At 43.6% G+C, this 25,954-nt stretch overlaps 1 protein-coding gene across 1 annotated transcript in view; it reads left to right on the forward strand.

Moving 5' to 3' along the window:
* fbxl17 (F-box and leucine-rich repeat protein 17) overlaps positions 1-24,561 on the forward strand; it is a 202,896-nt gene extending 178,335 nt beyond the window's left edge. Inside the window, exons 10-11 of the mRNA XM_035639826.2 lie at positions 6,596-6,738; positions 22,367-24,561. Coding sequence (XP_035495719.1) covers positions 6,596-6,738; positions 22,367-22,504 — 281 coding nt within the window. The 3' untranslated portion in view covers positions 22,505-24,561. The remainder of the gene's footprint in view (positions 1-6,595; positions 6,739-22,366) is intronic.
* Positions 24,562-25,954: the final 1,393 nt, after the last annotated feature.

The raw sequence follows: 25,954 nt of genomic DNA on the forward strand, positions 1-25,954 counted from the left end.
CTCCGTTTTTTTTCTTACATATAGTTCACGTTCATTTCCACAGTTTGCATTCTTTCCCCCCCGATAAATAGCGGGATTGTCTGCGTGCCTTCTTCAGTTCCCTCGAGTTCTCACAGCTTTTAATTGGTTAATTTCTCACTTCTCCACAGGCCAAAGCAACAAAACCTCTCCTGTCCTCCGCAGCCTGTGTGTGTGTGCAACCTCTGGGCTTTATTTGGCATGTTGTCCCCTGCATTCGTCTGCCACTCTATGTGACCTCATGACTTTGACTGGGTACTTTGAAGACGAGCATATTGTGTTAATCAATCAGGCCGTGAGGCCAATGCTTGGCCAGGTCACACAGGCATCAAAGGAGTTAAGTGACAGCAACATGGTGGTCATTGAGGTCGCCTTACATGGTTTTTACACTCACACTGAATGGGGGAATGTGTGCGTGCTCACGCATGTGTATTTGCACGCATGTAAACACACTCCAGTGAGAGCATTTTCCCATCCTGGTAATAACTGAAACACAGATCACTGCCATGGTCGAACACATGCAAGGAAACGCACGCACAAGTACACATTGCATGTACACGCCCACGGAGTGAAGAGAGCCCAGAACAGTACACACCCATTAAAATTAAAGTCCCTTATTTAAGTACTTGGGAGTTCACGGGACATCATATAAATGTCAAGAGTTACATATAATAAATCTCAAGTCCCCTTCACACTGGGCAAAAAAAACAACCCCGCACACCCACTAACATCTGGCTTTTGTCTTTAGTGTGAAAGAGGACAATCGGCGGTCATTCCCAGATCAAATGATTCTGCGGTAGTTACGGGTACTTATCGGCTCCAGCTCCGATCGGCAGTGATGCAAAGATGACACCCAGTGGACGTATGAATTTATTTTTCGCCCCCTTTCCTCGCTGTGACGTCTTTCAGACCACACAAATACTGTAATCACGCCTATCACCTGGCCACCACAGTGCCGTTAAACCAGAAGGACTTCGGCTACACCTTATATTTACACAGTTTATGAGCTAGACACACAACGGCACAGCTATGCAACAGTAATAATGCTAAAAAAGCTGCTAGCCAGCTGCAGGCCCACTGACGGTGCGCTTTGCTCAGGGCTGCAAAAGTGAGCGCATCCTCGGATTACTGTAAGATATGAAGATTTAAAAACACTGAAGCTTCTCACTCAGGGGCTTTGTCAAATTCAATCGCCTTTTTACCGAAGCAAACCTGTTTTTTGAGATACGTGACATTCACGATCATTCCCTAAATATTCAACGAATGGATGGCAAGACATGTTTATATAATTTTGAGACGTTTTTTTTTTCAAGCAGCTTACAGCCAATGCAGTCATTATAAAGACCTCTAGTGGTCGTTATGTAAACCGCGGTTAGACGTCAGCGGGAGACAGCCGTAGACCTCGTAAGTCCGTCAAGTTTGTGTATTTCAATGGATTTGCTTATATTCTGGTATAAGGTAGGTAGATATATATACACACACATATATATATATATATATATATATGCATGTATATCCTTTCTTTGCATCTATTGCAGCTGAATTGAGCCCAACTTGACCTCTTTCTTGCAAATCCATGTCAATATTGGTACGAGTATCGGATAAAATGTGAGGAAAAAAAAAAACAGATTGCGATCGCTGCTTAAAAAAAAAAAAAATCCCTTTGCAACTTACACAACTTAACGGGAGGAGAAGTGAGGGGTTTTCTTTTGGTTCTGGGCCTACAACAGCCCAGAGTAGAGGGCGAAGCTGAGGCCAAGTTTTTAAACGCAACACAAAGAACGGAGTGAATGTCTTTCACATTAGACATGACAGTTGTGCTCTCTGGAATACATCAGCCGTAATAAGCCCTTTTTCTGTTGTTCCCTGCTGCCATATTTATACACACACACACACACACACACACACACTCTGAGCGCACATGCACACACACGGTATCACGATAAATCTTTACCATATACCATCACATCTTTCGTAGGCATTCCGTCTTCATCAGTAGCTAAAATATGGTGTATAGGGTTACTGAAGGCAGGCACGGGGATGGTTTCAGAGCAATGAGATAGCAGTAATGGCACACCATCATTTAGGTGAATGTAATAAGTGCATATCTAATAACAATGTAAAAAGATGCTTAACCCCTGAATCAGGGAGGTCAGCTACCGAGATAGGAAAATAAACTGATTAAGAAGAGCTTCTTCTCACGTTGAGGTCATCACGGGATTGACCAACTCCTGACCCCGCTGTTTGGAGTGCGGTTACCTTAGCCGAGAACCACGCCTCTGTTTGGATCAATCTGCTATTTGTGGTCTTTGCTAACTGCTTGTGCCTGATATGCAAAAGTAATAGGTTATGAATCTCTGTCGAGAGATAATTCAGAGGTTAATAGATCACTAAAGATTTAGGGTTTTACTCCGTTATTCACCTTTGCTCGACATTTGGTCACATCACATTTGGCATCTCACTGAAATCCCGTGAGCAGAGTCTTATAGATAAATTCTATTATTCGGAAGTCTGGAAGAACTGATGCTCTGGTTTGGACACAGTGATAGTGCTCCTACAGGCTGTAAATGGTCCATGACACTCCATCGATCTATTGACTGACATTTTGTTTGGTGATTGATTGACGAGAGGATGTCGGCCCAAATCCCGAGAGAATTCGAGAAAAACCGAATCAGCTGGTTTTGAACGTGATCGGCACCCGTTTCTCGCGTGATGGTGTAGTTTCATCCTCGAGAGACAGACTTGGTAAAAGGGAGGTGAAATGTGCCATTCTCAAAATGAATGATATCCGGCATTTAAGGTCAATCTCTCTCTCTCTGTGCTTCTGTTCACATTAAAGAGGGAGTGTGAACACACACACACACACAGAACCCGCTCCTAAAGCCATTCTCAGGCAGGGCAGCCGAGTGTGTCCTCATTAGCGTCCGTGAGTGTGTAGTCACCACTCAGTCACAGCTCCTGCTGCCTGAATGGGATTTTTCCCCCTCTTTTCTCCTCTGACTCCTCCACCTCTTTTTCACCTTAACGTCTCTTGCATATCTCTCCATCTATTTCGCAGACAGAAAATCATTATCAGTCAGGAAAGACAATTTCCTGCTCCTATGGTCCCTTGTAAAGTGCAAGTCAAAGGTTTTTTTGACAACCCTATATTTTAAAACTTTTGGGTTAAAATTAACAAGCAAAATTTAAAATTCAATTAATAGTAAATTCCTTAAAAAGGTGAAGTAGGAACTGTTGAATGACTTTAATTGTATGTGAGAATATGCAGATTGAATTAAATAGGGCCGATGTATTAATCAGTTCAAGCCCGATAGTATGTTGTATGTCTATAGCTTAAGTGAACATTACCCGTGTGTAGTAAATAGACCATATGCAGGCAAAGTTTGATGATCGTATAAGTCGACACGTCTTCACTATACAAAGATGAGGTACACACACTCGGCAGTCATCCGTGGAGGCGAATGTCACCTCACAAGAGACAAAGGCAAACTTTCATTCTCTAGGAATGATCGTCCAACAGAGAATTTTTGCACATTACATATGTATGTATGCTAAAATATCATTACGATTGGTTTTATACTATCAAGAGGCTCCAAGCGAATAGAGGAGTCTTGTTGGAAAAAGGAAAAGGTTCCACCTAAATAAAAGCATTTTCTCCTCATTCTCTGCTCAAGTACAGTACTTACATTTAATGAAAATCAGAGAGTGTAAGTATTCATGTGCGACTCATCAAAGATGTACTAGTTTTTTTTCCCCATAAAAATTTCTTGTCCATTATCATGCAAACACAACTTTTTATTTCTCTGCTTCACAGCTGTCTCATAAAACAAACGTCACTTTGCTCCAGTTGCACACACTATCTCTGACAAAGCCGTTCGACTGTGCTAAAGAGGTTTTACTGAGAGCTCGTCTCCTCTGTAAAAGTAGCCAGCGATTTCCATTTGACACTGGGAGTAGATGGAGTTTACCGTCTCCTGATAGAGGATCAAAGGGAGAGGCAGAGGAGCAGAGCACACACACACACACACACACACACACACACACACACACACAGGGATATTAGACCGTAATGGTGACCAGATGAACTCACTGATGGAGCTTTAAACACGTCTAAATAGCCCGACACTTGGCTCGTTCTGACAGAGGCATTGTCTAAATCCTCACGTTTACCAACTTGAAGAGTTTGAGAAAATGATGTTCATTGTTATTTGGCCTTCTCTTTCTCCTTGCAGGGATCCTTCACTGCCATGTGTTTTCTTTATAAAGTCTGGTGCCTGTCAGCAGTAATTCACATTAGGGGAAGCTGTGTGCTCGGGCGAGTGCAGCGCAGTAATCAGGAAATGCACGGACAAAGTAGTCACCCGCACTTCTTAAACATTCACCGTGGTAGGCAGCTGTCTGCTCCCATCCCCTCGTTTTGTCAGGTTGAAAGAAGTTGCGTTGGAGGGGAAGAAACAGGGAGCGGGCTTCGCTTAAGGGGAAGTGGTGGCAGTTCTGTTGTTTGGTTCAGTTAACTATGAAGCGCTCCACATTTATTTTTGATCTCCGTGTTCCTCAGAAGGCTCAGTTGCTCTGCAAAAAAGGGGTTTTTAACAGCAGCAGTATGTGCGTCTTAAGATCAGACGAGAGGCCCGAGCCCAGGTAATCAAATTTGGGATCACATGATTTGACACGACAAGGGTAACGGGATGGGGAGGGGAGGGGGCATTTACCCACTTGACCTGCCGCGCAGATACACATGCAAAGAAAAAAGTCTCCTTCCTTTAGAATACTTTGCCAGGTCGCTGCGCTGTAAGTCAAAAACCAATATGGCTGCTTCATGTGCTGTTCAAGCATCTGGCCGGCTGGAGCCTCTTCCCCACGGTGCTGATTTACATGAAACACACTGCAGCTTCAAAGCGGCATTACTGCCTGTTTAGCCATAATGTTCTATTATGTATAGCATCCAAGAGCATGCTGGAGTACAAAAAGAACCACATGTGGAGCACTCCAAGTGCCCGCAGCTATATATTACATATGTTGCATATGGCACACATGATCACTCCTGTGTGTGTGTGTGTGTGTGTGTGTGTGTGTGTGTGTGTGTGTGTGTGTGTGTGTGTGTGTGTGTGTGTGTGTGTGTGTGTGTGTGTGTGTGTGTGTGTGTGTGTGTGTGTGTGAGAGCGAGACTTTACATTACAAAGCTCCAGCTGGACAGGAGGAACGAGGGTTACATACATGAAGTTAAGTCAAAAAAAGCATGAGATTATTCATTTCCCTCCTCCTGTGGGAACTAGCTCCTGCTCCACAGTGCAAGCATACGCTCCGATACATGTACACAATGTGTGCACACACTCTCTACCCAGCGTGAAGTCACGTCCACGCTCTGCTGTTTGTATGTTATCGAATACTGTAATACGTGGAGGTATTTTTGAAAAGTGCTGGTGATAACAATGAGACGGGGAGGAGGAAGAGGTCCAACATGAAAACCAATTTGTAAAGATTATTTGTTTTCCTACCGTAGTGAAGTGCAGGTGTTTGCGTCTCAAGCTTGCTTGTAAGAAGAGAAGAGTTTGAAGTGAAATGGATTTCTACGAATGGGAAAATCAAAATCAGGGGCGAAGTAACTATTCAAAGGTGCTGTCAAAGGCTTTCTCCATCTTTACCCTCCTCCTTTCATCTTCATCTCTCATCCCTCGCTCCTCCTCCTCCCTTCCCACTCTCATTAGTGATGGTTGTGAAAGAGTGAGAGAACAAAGCCCAGGCCCTGCCAATCGATCACCAAGCAACACTTTCAATTGACTGGTTGGAGCACAGGTCTCTTCCGTCTGCCCGACGTTTAAACGGGTCAAAAGAATGATGGGGAGGATTGTTGTGTGTCTTGTGTGTTCACGCAGCACAGAATGTGTCTTTAATTCAGATAAATGATAGAAGATTACATCTCATCTTGTTTGTCACTTTATTTTTATTTGTTCTCTTCTGAAAAAAAATTAATCTAGACAGAATTGAAAGAACAGTGTGTGTGTGTGTGGGTGTCCGTGTGTGTGCCAGCGGGCTTATCTGGTATGTGTGTGCTGTTGTTTCGGTGGCTACTTTTTACCCTGGCACCATGTATCTGCTGTAAACACACTCACACACTCTCACACACAAACACACACACACACACACACACATTAAATCATACACTGGCATGGAGTCACACTTTACCCTGGCATGGTGTCATTGGCTTTCAGTGCTGTGACTTATGCCAACACGCTAATGGATAAATCCTGGAGCAGTCTTAAAAAAGGCACGGGTGACGGGTGTGTGCGAAATTTGTGTGTATGCATATGCCCGCTTCAGCGTGTTACCTGTGCGTGTATGTGTGTGTATATTTTCAAGGTGTTGTTTAAGCATTGGAATTCTGTGTCACAGCTGGCTGGAAGACTTGCCCCGGTTTCATCTTGAATCACTGTGCGTCTCCGTGGGAGGACGGTGCCGCCACATTTGCATGAAAAAGCCTGTCAGAATAACACCTTTTCTCGTGTTTCTCTCTCTCTCTCCCTCCTTCCCCATCTCCCTCTGCCCCCGTCTCTCTATCTTCCCTCTGTGTCCACAGCCCTGATAGCCATAGGCCAGTACAGCAGCACCATAGAGACCGTGGATGCCGGCTGGTGCAAGGATATTACGGACCAGGGAGCCACACAGATTGCTCAGAGCAGCAAGTCCCTCCGCTACCTGGGCCTCATGAGATGTGACAAGGTATCAGGGCTCAGCCCATAATGTCTGCTGCCGTCTGCCTTCTTGTCAGTATGTGCTGTGCTGTACGTACGTGAGAGAGCAAAATGATATACAATGGAATGTTTAAAAATGTATGAATTACTATTATTATTATTAATAATAATAATAATAACTAGTCTGATACATGTTCTTACCAAATTCCTAAATCTACATCAAATATAAAGCAAGGGGGAATGTGGCAAGGGGCTTTATTGAGTTATTTTGACACGCCCATGCCCGAGACCCCTAAAATATCAAATTTATTTAAAAAATTCACTGGTTCTGATGGATGTGCAAATTTCCCGGGAGGTCGGAGCATGTTAAATTCCTCAAATTAGCGATTCATTTGCTGAATAATAATAATAATCATAAATAATTCCTACGATTACAATAGGTTCCTCGCTCTGACTTTGTCAGTGGAGCTCGGGCCCTAACAATGCACATCAATGTAGACATTATTAGTGTTATAATGCAAACATATGCACGATTATTTAAATCCATATTTATATCTTCATGGCAATAATATATATTGCCATGAAGCATTCCTGCTCAGTGATGTGAAAACAAAAAATTGGCCCAAAGAAACTAGATCCATGTGTAAACACGCAGACATGAAGCCTCAAGAGTTCCAGGTTATTGCAAGTGGCCAATTAAAAATGATCCAGCAGAGAGCAGCCCGTGTGGAGCAGCTCAGACACTGCGGCCGGCGCCCGGCACATCTACGTGATGCATGTTCGCGTCCGCTGGTCGGGTGATAACAGAAGTAAAAGTCACATAATGACCCCTCTTACACCTACTTTGAGACGCCTCTGGGTCTGAAGGACAATCGCCATTAAACTCTCATCTAGGCTCTTACCCATCCAATCGCTGACCCTGACGGAGGCACCATGTAGTTGCACTGCCGTGGCAACAGCCCCAACCACGCGCCCACCTCTCCGATGGGCAGAGCGGAGCCTGCAACACAGATGCATCCACTTAGTGTGGGATCATTCGGTCTGACATGAGTGGGACGAGGGCACACAGGGAAGGGAAAGTGAACAGCTGGTTTAACATAGGAGCTTTAGCCTGTATTGATATTGTACAGCGTGTAGTCTTCTACTGTGGCTTTGTACCTAATGTACAGTATGTTTGACTGAGCCTCTGGTTTTCATGTTGGGGCTAAACTTTGCATTCAGATTCAGGGCAGAACAAAATTACTGTGCAGTAAAAAAATAGGCCAAAGTAGAAGTTGGCTGGCGAGCAGAGGAGGGAGGAGAGAGTTTGACTTATAGTCGAGGCCTTTCACCAGGTTGGGAACTCATCATTTTTATTTCTTCATTATCAAATCAGCGGTATCTGTGTGTTGCAGCCTCAAGGTTGACCCAATGGATCTCTCTGATAAAAAAAAGGCCCACCCGGAGATCGTTAACTGCGACACAAACTTTGCAGGATCATATTTATCTATTGATACTGTAATGAAATTAAAACATATTGGGGTCTGACAGTGACCCTATATGTAAGGTCCCAGTGATGAAGTGGTGTACTCAATTCACATTATTGCAGACATGAATGTGTATCTATCATATTTATCTTGGAGTAATAAAGAGTAACTGCATTACATAGCAGGTGATCACTTAGATTCCATTTTCATTTAGTTCCCTGCTGCCTTGCTGACTCAGTGACCCAACAATCGATTTTACAGCCACGCTAATAAAAATCTGTTCTGGAATGACCCACATCTTTACTGGAATAATAATTTTTCCTCGTTTCTGTCCACCGTGTGTCCTTGCCCTCCCAACAACAAATTCACCCATTCCTCTGCCCTTATTTATCCATCCATCTCTCTCTCTCTCTTCAGATGTGATATTCATACTCATAATTTAGCCTGAAGGATGTAAAAAGATAAATAACTATTCTTCCTCTGCAAGAAGGGAGAATTTTGGGATGACAGAGAGTAGTAATTGGTGCGATTAGAGCCGTAATGGAGTGTGAATCGAGCTGAGAGAAGAGTTTGACAGTTTCCCAGCTCAGGTGCATTACGAAACTCTGAATCACTGAATCAATTCACTGCAGGTTTGCCCCCTTCACCCACTACTCTGTCTTCTCATTTCTGTGTACTACAACTGTGTTTAGCATTGCAAATGAGCCTGGAGCATTGTTGCGGATTGGTCAAGCCCGTGTGGGAACGAGATCAGCCCACGGCAGCTCCTTTCATTGTTGCTGTTGATGCCGTTGTTGTCTCTCATTATGCTCGGCGAGAACAGGAGTTACAGTAGATGTGGTCAGGTTTCAGCAGGGGAGAGGGAAGAGAATTGGGTCAATCTGAAGTTTGCTCAGAGGGGAAGCAAATGAACAGAAATATGTTGTTATTACTGAGGTCAGAGTGAAAACGAGAGCTACAGGGCGAGTTAAAGAGGTAAAAAGGTGAGCGCAGGAGACAGAGCAGGGGAATTGGTGTTATATACAAGTCAGCCCAGGGGCAGCAGTGACCATTCTCTGCCTCCTTCTCCCTTCTCCCCTCCATCCCTCAAACCTCGTGCTCCTCGTTAGCTCTCCTCATTGTTTCTGTTTCTCTGTCATACATAGTTCAAATTAGTTTTTTGTTTTGGGGGATGACAGCGAAATAAAGCAGCGACTCGGTAGCTGATGTCACACATAGGAGCTGTTCGATATCTTCACCAAGGTCACGATTGGCTGTTGACTGACTCGATGCAGTGGCTCCTCTGATGTAGAGCTGGCGCTTCAAGCTCCTGGCAATGCTGCTGCTTCACTTCTTATCTTTGCACAAGGGAGTCGAGTGCCTTCAACATTCTCAAGTTAAAGAAATCTGATCAGATTACACACTGCATTTAATGAAAAGGTATAGTTTCACAGTCCTTTTTTGCTTTGACCTGTGCTTGGCGAAAAATAGTTTTACGTTTCTATGCTCTGGTATCATGTTTTGCTTACACTGCCTCGTAAATGAGTCAAATCAATATGTTAAAGTACTTTGCAAAATTGTTTTCAGTACATTCAATTTGGTCAAGAATTTTTTCTGGTTTTTGCGTTTGACATTTCAGCCTCTGGCAATGTTGTATCATGGTCTATTTGTGTATCACAGTAAAATCCAGAGGCATGTCCAATTCAATCTGAGGGCAAACTAATCTCATCTCTGCACTTAATGCAATTCTGGGAAAACGCACAAGCCGGGGGGATAACTCTCGATTCCACAAGGTTCACTCATAATGGAAGTCTTGTGAAAATTACCGTACTTAAGTTTAGGTTTTCTCTCAGTCACAGAGTCTCTCCTTCATATCGACAAATCCTTTTGAAATTATTTAACATTTAAAAGAAGAAGTAGGACATTGCTTTATTTTCTCTTTGCATCCATTTGTATTTCTAGCCAAGTGTTGTATGAATGTCCAGGCCATAAAGTTTTCCCTTCCTCAGAACATGTTTCCCCATGTGCTCTTAGGTTGCTCGCGAGCTGCACTGAAGGTTACATTCTACGATAAAACATGTGGCCAGTACATACGGGGATCCCGGGCAAAACTGCCACACTGTAAAAATGTGTCCTCAATTAGATTTGAATGGTATTTTTCATATAGTTGAGCTCGAATCATTTTTTATTGGCGGAACTCTCTCAGCTTGACCCGTCGCGACCTCATTTTGTTTAGTTCGGCCCCAGGATCTCCACACTTGAGGAACCATCTCAATATTTACACAACAAGCGACCGCAGACCGAGCCAACGAGCTGCAAGTGAGGAGGTCATTGACGGTGTAATTCTACTCGCGCGCCGAACCATGCATGTTTGCATCGCGAAAAACAAATTGTTACGTATGTACTTATACGGAGCAGTTTGCTTCAAATGGCAGATGCTTAGTGGCGGCTATGTTGACAGTGTTTTTGGACCTTACAAATGTATTACAAATATCCCAAAGGTAATATTTCCCTTACAAGGACTTTGCCTGGCTTTTTGCTCAGGATGTGTATGTTGCCGGAATTTTCCGAGAAATAACTGTCAGTGTTTGGACAAGACGAGTTGAGATTGGAAGTGACAACCCAGCAGTAACAAACTGGCCTGTTGGGCCGTTCATACCCTCGTCACACTTCGGGCCAGCCCCGGCCTGTCTGTCTCACAGATGTCCAGGTCACTTCGACAGCATACATTTGGCTATTTAAAATAAATATAGTTTCAGTTTCTCGTTATTTCTCCCTCTCTCCCTCCCTCACGTTTTTCCCTTCACCCCCCCCCACACACCAAAAGCTTCCTCCCACACTAACTGATGTGGGCTCGGGTTTCAGTGTGGGTCCTGTCGGTCTTGGACAGCAACAGTCTTGTGATAACCTTGACACACGCAGTGTGCGCCGGACGACCCAGTCGGTTCTCTGCATCGCCTGTGTAAATTTGTTTGGAGTTGTCAAAAACGCTGGGAATTTTAATGTAACAGCTTCCCCGAATGTCACAGGACTTAGAAAGTGTAGAATTCATTTAAGAACTGTTAACAGGATCCAGCTGGCTCTCCTCGCGTGGAGCCGCGTGAAGGATCGATTTCCTCCGTCACAGTTTACACAAACGTGCTTCCGTACTTTATACATTTTATCGCCGGGGAACCTGAACTTGTGTGTCCACTGTCATTTGAACAGATATGAAGAAGTAAAGGTTTTTTTCTATTTATTTTTGATTTATTTAACTTTTACTGGTACAGCACAGACCTGTGTGAATATTTTCTTACGTGAACTCTCATTTCAGTAGCTGAGCAATATATGTTTTTTATCAGTCTGGAATGTGTGCGTTCGTGCCACCAGTTCTTTTTGTCCGTGCCTTCTCCCCTTTCGTACACGTCTGTGTGAAGGATTTTCTTTGTGTCTCAGTGTTTATACGTGCTGCAATGCGACGTGTCTGTGTGTTACAGTGTGTGTTCTCCGAGAGGAATTTATGTTATTTGCTGTGAACACAGTTCATAATGGAGCATTGAAATCAGAGCCCCTCCAGGCCTTTCGGCAAATGGCGTGCTCCGCCTGCCTCGTATGATTACACCGCTCTGCCCCCGGGGCCGGACGACCCCGTTCTGACGAACGGGAAAGAATGCGATTGATCCAGACTCGCCCCAAAACTATCAATTCAATTCATTTTTAGCCCCTTTCAGCTACAACTCTGTGCAAGTCTTTTGAAGTACTCAGCTGAAAGACACAAGAAAAATAGTCTTGTGGAAAAACGGATCCCTTTTGCTCGCCAGCGCCGCATTCGTCGGCGCGTGTGTCACAGAAGAACCCTGCTCCTCCCTGGATTCACTGTGAAATGGTCGGCCTTCTCTGTGGGAGGAATTGAACTTCATGCACGTCCGTGAACACAATGGATCATTATCTAATTACCCAGCCTAAGGTTTTTAAAGACTGTTAAATTCAGTGCATTGCCCATCAGCGGGTCATTTTCAACTAAAGTTTCAGCTGAAGTTGAATATGTCACTATAGCCGTGCAGGGAAAAAAACATTCCGCTCACTGGACCGGGCAGACACACGCAGACACACAACACGAGCACACACACACAAACATGCCAAACTCTCACAAATTCACCAAATCCTAATGCTATAACTTGTGTTGCTTTTTTGGCTTACCACAGACGAAGAGTCCAGTTACAGGGGGAAGGATCCAGCGGTAGGCGTCGATGATTTGTGCAGAAACATATTGTACTGCCAAGTGTAATAGTGGGTAACTCATTGCACTCTTTATCTTGACAAACGTTTTCCTATGTCTCCCATATGTCCTGTGACTTTTGTACTGTATAACGTGCCTTCCCGGTCACTCTGTGAACATTTGTTCCCAGTTTGGGGATTTTGATCTTATTCAGCCTCAGTTGACTGTTTTCTTTCGAAACATTGTTGCAGCTTCCTCATATGTTCCTCGATTTCTCTCATCATCTTTCTTCCCCCCCTGTCTTTTTTCTTTCTCTTTATTTATCTCCTTTTCCCCCTCATCTTTTTTCACTCCCCCCCCCCTCTCTTTTCTTCTCTTCGATCCCACTTCCTTTTTTCCCCTGCTTCTTTTCCACTACTTCATTAGAGAGAAAACAAATGTCCAGGTTGTGAAACAGAGAGGGGAAAGCAAACTGCCACAGTCAGCGCGAAGCCCGACTTGGAAAATAATGACACTGACGGCTACCGGCCCCTTCGGGGACAACTGGCGGAGAGACTAAGCGTTATAATAGTAATGGAGGAGATGAGGGAGGGACAAAAATGATACAAACGAATGATACAAACGAATGATACAAACCAAGAGAAAATAAAACTGCAATTAGATCAAATGAAGCAATCGAGTCAAAGCCAGCGTTTCCCTTCACAAATGGCCCAAAAAAGTGTTTTGTGTAAGCAGTTTTGAAGTGTGCACCCATTACCTGTACTGAGGTGGAGCGCCGCTTGGGGAGCAGGTATGAGCGCCGCTGCACCCCGAGATAGAACAACCAGACAGACCTTGTTAAAAGAACAGACATACCAATCAATATGGTCGTTCCACCGGTGCATCCAGCTGCCAGGGACTACACACAGATAGGCACGGCACAGCAATTTGCAGACATAAACAAGGGCCTAATTGTTCAGGGCCTGGAGGTTTGGAGTGAGGAAAACAAAGATGAAGTATGGCGAGTTAGGAGGCATTTTAGCTCTCATTTAGGAAATGAGAGTTTGGGAGTTCAGAAAAACTTTATTCGATGAGTGTTGTTATCTTGTTGTTATTGTGGACGGCGGGGATCCTTAGCTGTAAAGGCCTCCAAAGTGAAGGGGGAATCAGGGGAAAGTTGCTGCACGGCACACCACAAAGTGTAAGAGAAGGGAGGTTTCTCTGGTTCCTTTATTTCATCTTTCTTTCTTTCTTTCTTTCTTTCTCCGGGCTTTGGTCAGACTTGAATGTTCAAAGTCGAGAAAGTAGTTTGAAAGAGTCATTTGCCATTTGTGATTTTCGGTGTAATCATGGGAGTCTCATCCGAAGCGCAGAAGGGGCTGTATTGATTGGCGGTCTTAACTGAAGCCGCCTCCTGATCATCCCTTCATCTTGTTTCTAAAGGGCAGGAGCGAGGGACAGTGAAGGAGAGAGAGGGAGCGATATGAAGTGAGACACCGCCAGAGTTCACTGAATATCTGAGGGGAATTGCCCTTCAACCAAAAGATCTACCAGAAATCCACATGTAACCTGAGCGCACCTGGCTCATCTACACTCACATACACAAATCCATCCCTTTTTTCCCCCCTTATCCTCACTTTGTTTTCATAGCTCCCCCCTCTTTGTTTCTCAGTCGCTCCCTCCCTCACCCTCCTCCAAGCAAGGACAGCCAAGGTTGTTTGAATTTGGGATGCCGCTCACATCTTTTGTTCATTCAATTAGTTCATTCAAGTTTCCCCCTCCCTTTGTCTTGTGCCTCGCCCTCCCCACTTTGTGTCCCCCTCCTCCTCTTCCTCCCTCATCCAGTGCTGTTTACTCATCACAACGGAGGTCAACATAATCTCATGGAGTCATGGGCAGACAGTAGACAAGAGTCAGCGTAGCCTGGATACTCAGACTCGCCATTCCTGATATGCCATTGGGCAATAACTAATGTTTGGCTCTTTTTTTCCCCCCCTCCTTCTCCCAGACATTGAGAGAGACGGCAGGTGGTCACGACCCCTTTTCAGCCTGCAGGTGCTGTGTGTGACTATGTTGGTGATGAATTAGCTCTTTAATGATAATGACAATGTAACTCCCCTCACTGAGAGCTATGTCTGGGTATTTTTTTTTATACATCCAGACAAGCTAGGGGATTTTTTTTTTTGAGGGAGGGGGTGTCGATTCAGCCTCTGATTGATATCCAGCTTTATAATTGATTGGTGACAGAGTAGCCAGTGGATGTAATAGCTTTGAAAAAGTTTTGCTGATTTGCAGCCAGGGAGAGTGTTCCTATGACCTGTGGCTGCTCGGTTAAAATTTGAGAAAAATAACTTTTTAATAAAATTCTGAGAGCAAAGATACAGATTTATCATGGTGACAGCAGATAGAACAAAAGGCTGGTATCTGTGTACACAGTGTTTTTTCGTTGACATTTTTAAATTCTGAAGAGCTCGACTTTAATTGCAGTGCTCTCATTTGAATATCTTCAGAATTAAGCCATAATTCAGCATAATCAGGCGACAGTAGGTGGTGTCCGCGCATTATGCTTCGTGATGAGATCACTGAGTGTGGCTCAGTGCCCCCGCTCGTAACTTCAACCAGTCACTATGAATTTTGTATCGTGGCGTTCTTGCGAAAAGGACATGGTCAAGTTGTCCTTGTTGTTTTATTTATTCTGAAGAACAAGGGAGTCATGGGAGGCCGAGAAATTAAACACAGTAGCTCTGTTGTGATTGTTATTAATTCTGCTTGCGTCTGACCTCCAGTAAGCCGCTCTGGAATGTGTTCCTACAGTTTCTCTGTGTGTGTGTGTGCGTGTGTGCGTGCGTGCGGTGGTCTAGGAGCATTCAACAAAATCATCATCACCATCATCAAAATCCTTATGTTTACTTATTTTCTTCTCTTTGTCTGTCTTTAATGAGCTTCTGCTGGTGTCTTGTCGCTCCTGATAATTGATGTTAAAATCTATTAAAATGAACGTGTTTGAACAAAGAGAGGCCTGGCCTGAAGGGGACTGTCTACAGTCAGACCTGGTCCAAAATACACACACAGTTTAATTAGACCCAATCCAAAATGCAGTCGACCTGAACGAACCACTACACATTTCACCCTCTGTCTTGCCTCTTTCACATTTCAAAAGCTAGTTGTGGTTGCACCCATATTCTGGCAATTGAGTCTTTTCTATATTCCACATAATTAGAGCAACTTTTCATGCAATGGCTTTACCTTTAAAGCATTTCAATCATTAAGTTGAGACAAAAGACATGGACAGTTATGAGCTTTGCAGTTCCTATGTGTTACCACATCGCCCCCCGTCTTGATTAGGACTGTGTTTTGTTCTACCTAATAAGATATAGCTGTGATAGGGTTTTTCTCGTGTTTTCTTTTCTAGGATTAACAAATAAATGGTGCCAAGCCTCTTGAGTTTGGAATGTTTTCCTGCAGTCTGCAGAGATAAGGCAGCCGGTGGATTGGGCTGAGCCTCGCACACATTCCTTTGGTTACCTTTGTCACGCGTGATGGAGTGTGGGGTTTACAAACCTGCCCTCCAGAACCTCTTTCTCTGACCCTGTTCCGTTGAGCCCCCGCTGTGTGTGTGTGTGCGCGCGCGCGCGACGACACCCAACATTTCAGTTCTGCTGCTGTCTGATATTGTGCAGGGATGGGGTTTCGTGAGCGGGACCAGACCTCGGTTGTCGCAAGCGGTGCCTGACCTGGTTTTTAAAAGCACATTCAGAGGCGTGCTCTGCAGATTTCTGTGAGGGGGCCACTTGGCTTTCACCGACAGTGTCAAAAATGTTCGAGGACAGGCTTTTCCTTGGGTAAAGCACAGACTATTTCCGTAAGCTTCCAAGCCAATGCATCGATAGTTCATTTAGAAATATTGAATCCTCCGGGAATAAGTTGGCGGGAACCTCTTTTCTGTCACCATACTTCTGAAATCCTCTTATTTGCTGTTTTCTTTCTTTTTCCACCCACTGCTCTTGCCCCCCTTCATCTTCTTATCAGTCACTGAGAACTATCTTTCAATTGTCCAGTCACTCGTTCAGAAACTTTACAACTGGGGCTTTTCCTCTGAGCAGTTTAAAGAAGGCTATAAATCTGGCTTTTTAAACCCAGGCTTGTTCAAGCTGCCTTTTACAAAGACCTGATGCACTGCATTCTTCTGCTGCCTAAATAGGCTTTTTAAACATTTACCCCAAATGTATTTACTGGTTGACTGATACACTCTCTGCATGGGAGTAGACAGGGAAGGGGGGGGGGGGGGATTTGTCTCTCTTTATGGGCCTGGGACTCGCAATGGCTGCCACATGGCCAAAGAAAATGAGAGAGGGAAGAAGAAAAAGGTAAAGGAAAAAAGGGTTCTCTACAGACCTCTGCTGAATTTAATGAAAACACTGAAAAAATAAAAAAGACAAAAAGACTTTAGTCACCTAAAAAGGACCACTGAACATGCCTTTGTTTCCTGATATCTGCGTGCACATTCATTTTTATTTAAATTCAGCTCTGAAGTTGTTCAGCGTGAACACTCAGTGTTTTTTTCAGGGTCATTGTTGCTACATACAATACAGCACTCAGTGGGTTTTTGATATATTCAGGGGGAGCAGAGGCCATATTTTCTTAGTCTTCTATTTCCTAAACTCGTTCCCTCTCTCTTTATTCCATTTCCTTCCCTTGATTGCTAGGAGCACTCAGAGGGCGTTCTCACCACGCCAGTCTAATATGATATGCATCTCCGTGTTTGTGTATCTGATTATCGATTTACGACCCCGTTCTTCTTTCTCCCACTGAGCACGTGAACTGATGCAGCATTAGTCATCTTTACGACTTGTTTTACTGTGCTTCTTACCAGGGGAAGGCCCGGCATTTGGGGTAAATGTAAATTTTACGTGGTGATAGAGTGCATTTGCATCAGTGGATTAGTCTTAAAGAAAAGAGAGAGGGCTCGCTGTTAAGAAACAGAGCCCATAAGAGCACTCCAGCAGAGAAGTGAGGTCAGCTCAGGGACTTGGAGTCACATGTGAAAGTAGAGGAGCAGTTGTCAACAGGCGCTCACGCACACAACCCTATAAACTATTCATGTTTACTGTACAGCATGTTCAAATAAAAGGAGCTTTTTGCTGAACAGTATTATCAGACATACATCTTTTTGTTTTCCCTTCATCCTCTCTCGCCCTCTTGTAAACCCTGACAACGGCACATTACCCGTCAGCATGCATTACACCGCAGTCAGATCTACGGGACAGCATCTTTGAAGTTAAAATGGGGGAAAATATCATAAGTACAGGCCTTGCTCCAGATAGCTGTGGCTGCGCTCCCAGATGCTTCTCAAAGATTAGAATCATCAGCGGGTAGCGATCTGCTCTATCATAGACTTGGCAGCAGGTTTGGGGGAGGGGCTGTACCGTACAGTACAGTACAGCACAATGGATCAGGACTGTATGGGGTGAAATAAAAGGAAAACATCCACGCCAGACGCCATATGTCTGCAGCCCCATTCACCAGAACCCCCCCCCCCCCCCCAGTGCTTTCTGGTTGCATTTTTAAGCTTGTGTTGCTTAGCAACAAAATATTGTTAAGCACAGCTTTTGCCCGGTAACAAAATTTCGCTCTTAGGAGGAAACAGCTGAATCACTGATTTAAGGTCTGTGGCGCAGCAGTCGTAACCAGAGGACTCCCTTCTCTGCCAGCGAGTTACCCACAGCGTACGCTCTGACCTTTGTGTCGAACATCGGCTCCGAGCCGCAAATACCAAGCAGGTGTGGTGAAGTCATCACATCGCATTCGACATACCAGAGCCATGCAAAGGGCACATAGCCGTGTTCTGGAAAGAGGAGCGTGGCTGCAGGACTCTGGGAACTGACGGATAGGGTGTTTCTGTCACAGTGGACTGTTGTTTTTAGGCGCCCGGAAAAGTCGTACAGTAAATCTGGTCGCCAAGTGCAGTGGAGGAGAATTGATGGCTGCTATGATGTATAAATGCCTCTGTCAACAAGATTTTTTCTGTGCACCAGCAAGGGGCTGTTTTGAAGATGCCAATAAGTAAAGGTTATTCTACGTAAAGACGGAGTTGGAGTAATGGCGTCCTGAGCAGAACGTAGTCACATTCCATCCGTCTGGTTATGATCCGAGCTCCTCTGTTCTTTGTTTTGGTAACCAGTCGGGGGTGAGTCCACTCCCTGTGAAACCCTCCCTATATGTTCATAAAGCGAGATTGGCTCCAGCTCCAATCCGCAGCGACGTGCACAGGCGGACATGCTCATGTTCGCACTGTGGCGTCTTTCAGAACAAAAACAGAAAAACACTTGTCACCTGTCCACCACGATGGGGTCAAAACAGAACCAGAGAGGCACCACTGTATATTAATGCAGTCTGGTGCCTACACATAGAACGTCACAACTATGCCAACAGTGCAAGCCATGCTACTTAGCAGCCAGCCTCTATGCAGGCCTACTGAGAGCACAAAGCATTTGATTTGGTCCAAACCAGTGGCGGTGAAGTGAGTTAAATGGCGCTGTGCACCATTTAACATGTTTGTAATCTTGCATTTGATTGAAAGAATCTTTCTTTTTTTTTCTTGTTAAACTTTTGCCTCTGCCATAATAACATGTTTGATTTCCAATCATTCCACACCCGTCATCTCGGACAGCAATTACTTCACTACAACCTACTTAAACAAAAACATAAAAATACTAATGTCATGCGTATTTTTTCTTCTTCTGCACATTCAGTACTATAAACAAGAGTCGCACCAGTCAGCGCAATGGTGAAATCTTTTCATGACTTCCATCAAAGTGATCTTGTTGTAACTCAAACATTTAGCGATGCCGCAAACAGCAATTAGGAAACGATTTGGCGTTGTGATTGGGAGCCATTTTATGTGTGCCGCGTTTGCTCAGCAAGTGGAGTCGCAAAGAATTAGCATTAATGAGTGTTGTGGCCTCCCATCAGTTTGACAGGTCTATTCTTTAGATCAGTTTAAATTGTAATTAAGCCGTGATTAACGGACTTGGGGTGTTTTAATTCTCTGTTCGAGAATGTAGCATAATATGTTTGGAAGGCAATCGGGGCTTTTGTCATTTTATCTGCTGATGAGGCGCATGCGTATGCAATAACAAATGTAAGTCTTCCCCCTAGTAACAATTTTTAGGGGCCTTGGATGAGCAGCTCTCTACCTCTGGTTGTCAAAGAGGCCACATGCGGCCATCTTTGTAGTCACACCACCATTGTTTGTCTGGAAAAAAACAGGTGTGGGCCTCTTGACTCGGAGTTCAAGATGCTGACCGTGAATTGCTCTGGTTCACATCTGCTCAGGCACCTTTGTTTCATCGCTCTCTCTCCTTCGCCTCCTGTCATCTCTCCACTACTCTGACCTAATGGAGGCATGAAATGTTCCCCAAAAAATAATTGACAACAGAGAGAAAAGGAAGAACTAGGTGACAGCGATCCAACGTCACCTAAAAGCCAATGATCGCTCTTTGCAGCCTGTTGCTAAATGTGTTAAAAAGGATCCGAGTGTTTTTGGGAACCATTGTTTATATTTAAACTGACTTTATTTGTTCCCTTTGCCGAGCTTCATTTTATAGCTTTTTCAAAAGGGTGAATATGAAGGAAATCATTTGCAACATTGCCACTGCTTTTCATCTCTCGAGCGGAGGCTTATGTCACTTCATGTATGGAGTCTGTTGTCATTGTTTTATTTAAACCCTTTGTTCTTATCGATCAAACAACTGTTCTACCTCAGCGAAAAAGCGGAAACATGTTTTTTTGCAACATTTCCTGAATTTCTTTTTCCTGAATTTCTGGCATTTCTACATAACAAACGTTCCACTAGTTACTTTTGGCCCAACCAGTGGATCAGTGTAACCACCTGGGGACAAAAATGAAGAGGTTAATAACATTGCAGGGAATTGTTGATTATTATCATTTCTTTCATGCCCTAGTATTAATAAACCTTCTGAATAAAATCCAAAAGGTCCCTTTTTATGCCAGTATGGTGGCATAAATATGAATGGCATTTTAAACCAATATTAGGAATGCTGACAATTTGTCTTAATAATAACGTTACTTCTTTAAGGCAATATCCTGAAACACAGTTTTAATAATGCATCAGCTTTGCTAATTCATCTTTGATCACGGCGCAGAAAGTGTTGATGGCATTTTCTCATTTCCACTCTTACCTTTTTTATTGGTTGTGGTTACAGGTTATTAGTCAGAATCTTAAAAGGCTTCTCTTCAGCCCTGACTGGAGAGGGAACTGAAGCAGGACTGTTGAGGGAATTATTTTTCTGAATTTCCTTCTCAGTGTCCGATCACACTGAGAAGGAAATTCAAGTACAGAACAAAAAATTAAAAACTTTACCCGCGATTTCGATTGTATTTTTTCAGGTTTTCCTTTTTTTTGGAGGGGGGGGTTGTGTTTGGCTTTTGTGTGTTGGCATCACTCACTCAAATTCCAAATTCATCCTTGGCAATCAAAGGGAACGCTAACAGGCTGTTAGCGGCTGTTGTCTTTTAGTCTTATTGGATGGTGACACTGGTGGTGTGTAAAGTTTCCATCTTCCTTCCGTGACCCGCGAGACATCAGTGGTCCGTCTGTCCATCTGTCTTCTAAATTTCTTCACTTGACAACGAATTGCTGTTCCCCACCTCCTCGGGAAATTGTGTTCAGGGGAGAGAAAAAAAGAATTTGACAGAAAATGGCAACAGAAACACAACCTTAAGCGAGAGTCAAAGAACTTTTGCCAAGCTAGACTCAGAAAACCCAGAAACCAAAGGGCTCTCAGGCAAAAGTGTGAAACACTTTGTCACTGCTTTGGCAACAACGGATGGCTGTGTGCTCAACATGTGTTTGAGTGTTTATACATCATTTCCCCTGGAAAGTGTCACACTCCCGGGTGGGCGGGGGTTGGTTCTGGGTGGGTTGCGGTTAACCCCTCGAGGTCTCCAGGGTTACGCTGCCTCTGCTCTTTGTCAGATTCTCAGGCTCTCTCACTCTTGGTTCTCTGTGATGGTCTGACAGTGTTCGACTGGCAGCGAGGGGTTGGAGAGCTTGTCTTTCTGGTCTTCTGAGAACAAGAAGGCCTCATTAGCCGGGTGAACTCAGCTGTCCTCTGGTGCTGAACCCATTGCCATAGTCCAGTTGTGTGTGTGTGTGCATACACTGCACATATGCACACCTATACCTTCCCCTTCATGTTATTTGGCTACCATTTCATCAATACTGTGAATAGTTCACCAACTGAAATTCACTTTAATTTAATAAATCGGTATCTAGACCAACCAACAACATCTAATCAGACGTTCGGACAACCTCTCAGCCATGTGGCCAAGGATTTTTAAAGGGATGGGTTCAAATGCTGTCAAAATAACAGTCAGGGTCCTCCTTTTTACAATTATATTTTCATGCGATTTATTCGAAGTTAATGAAATGCCTCATTGTTCTAAGAGAAACAGATAAAGGGGGTTCTTACAGAATTCCCTCTTTTGGGAATTCTTGGTTAAAAGAACACCAACCTCAGGAGAACCCCATTTGATTTGCAAACGTGTATTTTTGTACTACAACATCGCTTATTTGCTTGATTTGGAGCTTTCGGCCGTATCCCGGGATCATCATCAACAGACATAAGCTGGTTCTCAGTTCGCGTAGATTATGGCAACATGCAGTTCACTACTATTATGAAACACTATGGAGACTTCACATTTTCTACATTCAACTTAAGAAAATGGCTGCACAGCAAGGAAGTTTAATTTCCACATTGTGCGAAATCAAGCAAAGCAGTTGGTGGATATTTTTGCTGGGCGATAATTAAGGTCAAATGTTCCCATTGTCATTCCCGGTAAGTGAACAACGGCCGTCAACCTGACAAAAATACCTCTCTGTGCCAGAGAGTTTACCGTGTACAAGGCGTACTGCATGTAAGTGATGGAGGATGTGGACCTAGTTTTCTGAGTCATCATGCGTCATCAGCTTGTGTTGTTTTTTTCTGTGTGTGTGTGTGTGTGTTTTGCAGGTGAACGAGGAGACTGTGGAGAGGCTAGTGGTCCAGTACCCTCACATTGTGTTCAGCACGGTGATGCAGGACTGCAAGAGAACCCTGGAAAGAGCTTATCAGATGGGCTGGAGCCCCAACACATCGAACACTTCGTAGCTACTACTGGATGGGGACACGCACACACACACACACACACACACACACACACACACACACACACACACACAAACACTTGGGCCCTTTTCCTGGTGTACAGACACACAATAACTGCAGCACATTAATGTTTGCTACTCATCCACTGTTGCATGTGAACATGTAGATACACCCACAGACAGAGGTCCAGTCCATCGCCTGGTTCATTTGAAACAAATCTCCCATTTTTAAAATTAAAGTGATATATAGGCCTCCTCATGTTTTGTAATTGAGATTAAATGCACCTACTGATCAAGGCGTATAGTTCTCATTAGCCTTGGCTACGAGTCAGATTACATCCAACAATATAGTGCACTTTCTATGACTAGAGCCTTGATTGACTAGTTTGTTTTGGTGCAAAGCGGTGCTCTGACAAGTGTTTGATTTCCACTTTAAGTGACTATTACTCAGTTGATAGAGTATTCATGTCGATGACACTCCATGTCACCTTGGAGGGGGACGAAGTAAGGCATGCGTGAGGAGGGTGCAGCCCGGTCTTGAACTTTGAAAAAAAAAAAAGAAAACAGAGAGAAAGATCTGAACTAAAAATGTGTCACTCAAAGATATTCGGTGATGTTCGGACCAAGGTTTGCCGGTGGAACCTGCAGTGTTGGAGATGTCAGTCCACTGAGGTGTTTACTTCCTCCAAACTGAACTCTACTGCTGCGTTGACATCACACACACACGACAGAGCGGAGGTCTGGTGGTGACGTCTGAACACTTCAGTCCGGAAGACGACTGACCTGCCACGGCTTCAGACCTCACGTGAGGAATTTTGAGAAATCTTTGATGTTTAGTTTCTCCAATGATATCTTTCATTTTTTTTTTCCCTCTCGTTGATGTTCAGTACATTATTAAAGGCATCTGAGGACTCATCCCGGTTGTTGACTAGGCTCCATTTGAAGGACAGAGCCTTTTTGTTCTTTTCTTTTTTTCCCGGGACTCTATATGCACATTGTCGTGGTACAGAATAAGGATTCGGGACAGAATCAGTTAAAACCCCTGGCAATGTATGGCAGTAAAATGTCATTGATTATATTCTAAAAGTGCATGTTTACATTGAGAAAACCTTACCTTATTTTATTTTCTCAGCTGGATGTGGAGTACTTACGATGTGAAGCTGAAATTTACTTCTGTTTATTATTACCATCTAGCGTAGATCTACTGTTGACTGAGTATCACCAATCGAATACCACCATCAACAGTGCGTGAAATAGACGTCGCCTTTACCCAAAGATATTCATCTTATCAGAATAATAACCACAACCGACTTGATGACAGGTAAGAGGAAATGTTGCCTTAAGTGGTTAGTAATTGCCATCCAATTAGTAACCTGTAATCAACCCACAATTTACGAAAGAAATGTTTATCTGCTCCACTTTTATCAGATTCCCTTATCCCATTATTTGTTCTGATATACATATATATATATATATTTACATAAATAAATACTCTGTAGGATTTAGTTAGCCTAATATTGGTTTTGAGAATATAATTGTAACATTAGTTATGTAGCATTGCAACTGATGGTTTTAACTTTATTAGTGGTGTAGGATGTAAAGAAAAAAAACTGTCTCGGGCCTGTAACTAGGGTCCGTAGAAGTCGGCAGGCGAGACTCCATCATTTTTCATCTAATCTATGGAAACTCATTAGTGTACAGTTAAAAATGCAAATAACCAGGGTATTTTTCTACGGTGTTAACCAGTTCTGGGCTCGGCCTCCACACACTGTTGCTCAGATGCGAACAATGGTTTCCTGAGCTAAGGGTTTAAGAACTGTAAACTTTCTACAGCCAGACAATTTAAAAACACGTTCATTTTGACCCGTTTCAGGATTTGTGGACTTAAACTGACGGAGAGTTTCCCCCTCGGCCTGTTTTTCGTTTCTGTTTCTGTTCTTTTGTAATCCCCACATGCACTTTTCTCCTCTGCTAGATGTTGACATACTCGATTCCTGATTTGTTAAGGCAACCGTAAATGACTGGATTTACATAAAGATGAATAAAACACTACTACTTCAAGCTTTTTTTTTTTTTCTCTTTTCCTTTTGTATGTGTGGAATCGAGGCAGGCGAAGAATATTCAGAGTGACAGTGGGATAGTTTTCTGCTCATTTTTACATCATCGGTGGATTGCCCTAATCATTTTTTTCCCCAGGTTTTTCCAGACTCTCTATTTCAGCAATTACATTTCAACGCAAACACCGTAATGACTCTTCAATGGTTGGCACGGTGAAATTTGAATCCAACACAGATTGCCTCTGTATTCTCAGGTAAAATGCAAATAGGCTACCAGCTTGTTTTCCATCGCAGCCAAAGGCCTTAGGAGTGCGCGAGTATGACATCTGTATATTTAGAAATAAAGATGTTTTCCACAGATTCCCATGCATCGATAGTGTCTTTTTCTATTCAGCACCACGACACAACTATGTCAAGGTCACAACTGTTGTCACAGTTACGGAGACGGGCAGAAGAGCTGTCACTCAGTGTCCCCAGTCTTTTGATAACATTGTCCCTCTACAGTGTCTTTTCAATGTTTTTGTGTTGTTTCATGTGTGGCGATCAAACGCAGGAGATATCATCAAACAGGATGCAAAGGCTGCTTCTTCCCCGGTGAGTCTTATTGCTGCCAACACGACTCGAGTCACTCTTTCTTTTTTAATCTCAATTAGAGCATAAGGAACGCTGCTTTTCAAATCAGCAATTTTCTGTTTATTTACTAACAACTACAGTCATGGAAAACATGGATCATAGATATAGATGCATACAGTACACAAATCACATACTTAAATTGTGTTTATCTAATGTCTATACAGGTTACCTGCAGATGTAACTTAAGAGAACCGATTTTCGCACTTTCACTCGTCAAACAAATTGCACAGGGAATAGAAACACCAGCAGTTACAGTCGCCCGACAATTACTACAACCTTTGTGAGCTTCTTCCCCACATTGTTAGAAAACAACACATGATGTTTTTCAAGGCTGTAATTCGTGTTATTGCGCCAAGATTCATTATCTTGAAAAAGTTTCAGTTGTATTTTTGCCCCAGCACCTCTCAACATATGAAGCTTCACCAAGTAATATTTGTCAAAGCAACTGGCTATTGTGTGGAATTGCTGTAGATTTCACAGGTGTTATCGTGTCGTGTTTCCCTGTGACTGTTTGAACAACACTCATTCACAACGAAGGGATGAAAACCTTACAGCTGCTTGAAACCGAGCAGCCGGTACAGTGCAACGCACGACAGAGGAGTTGTGTGTAAACCTTTTTCTTTTTTCACAGACATTTTATGAAAGAGCTTATTGTCTGTCTGGCTAAAATATGTTGGAACAATGCAGCAAAAAGTCTTCGACCGTAGTCGAACCACAGATGTCGCCACAGAACACTACAGGCCACCGCGGCAAACGAGATTCCG

This window comes from Scophthalmus maximus, chromosome 19 (assembly GCF_022379125.1).
Source record: "Scophthalmus maximus strain ysfricsl-2021 chromosome 19, ASM2237912v1, whole genome shotgun sequence".
NCBI lineage: Eukaryota > Metazoa > Chordata > Actinopteri > Pleuronectiformes > Scophthalmidae > Scophthalmus > Scophthalmus maximus.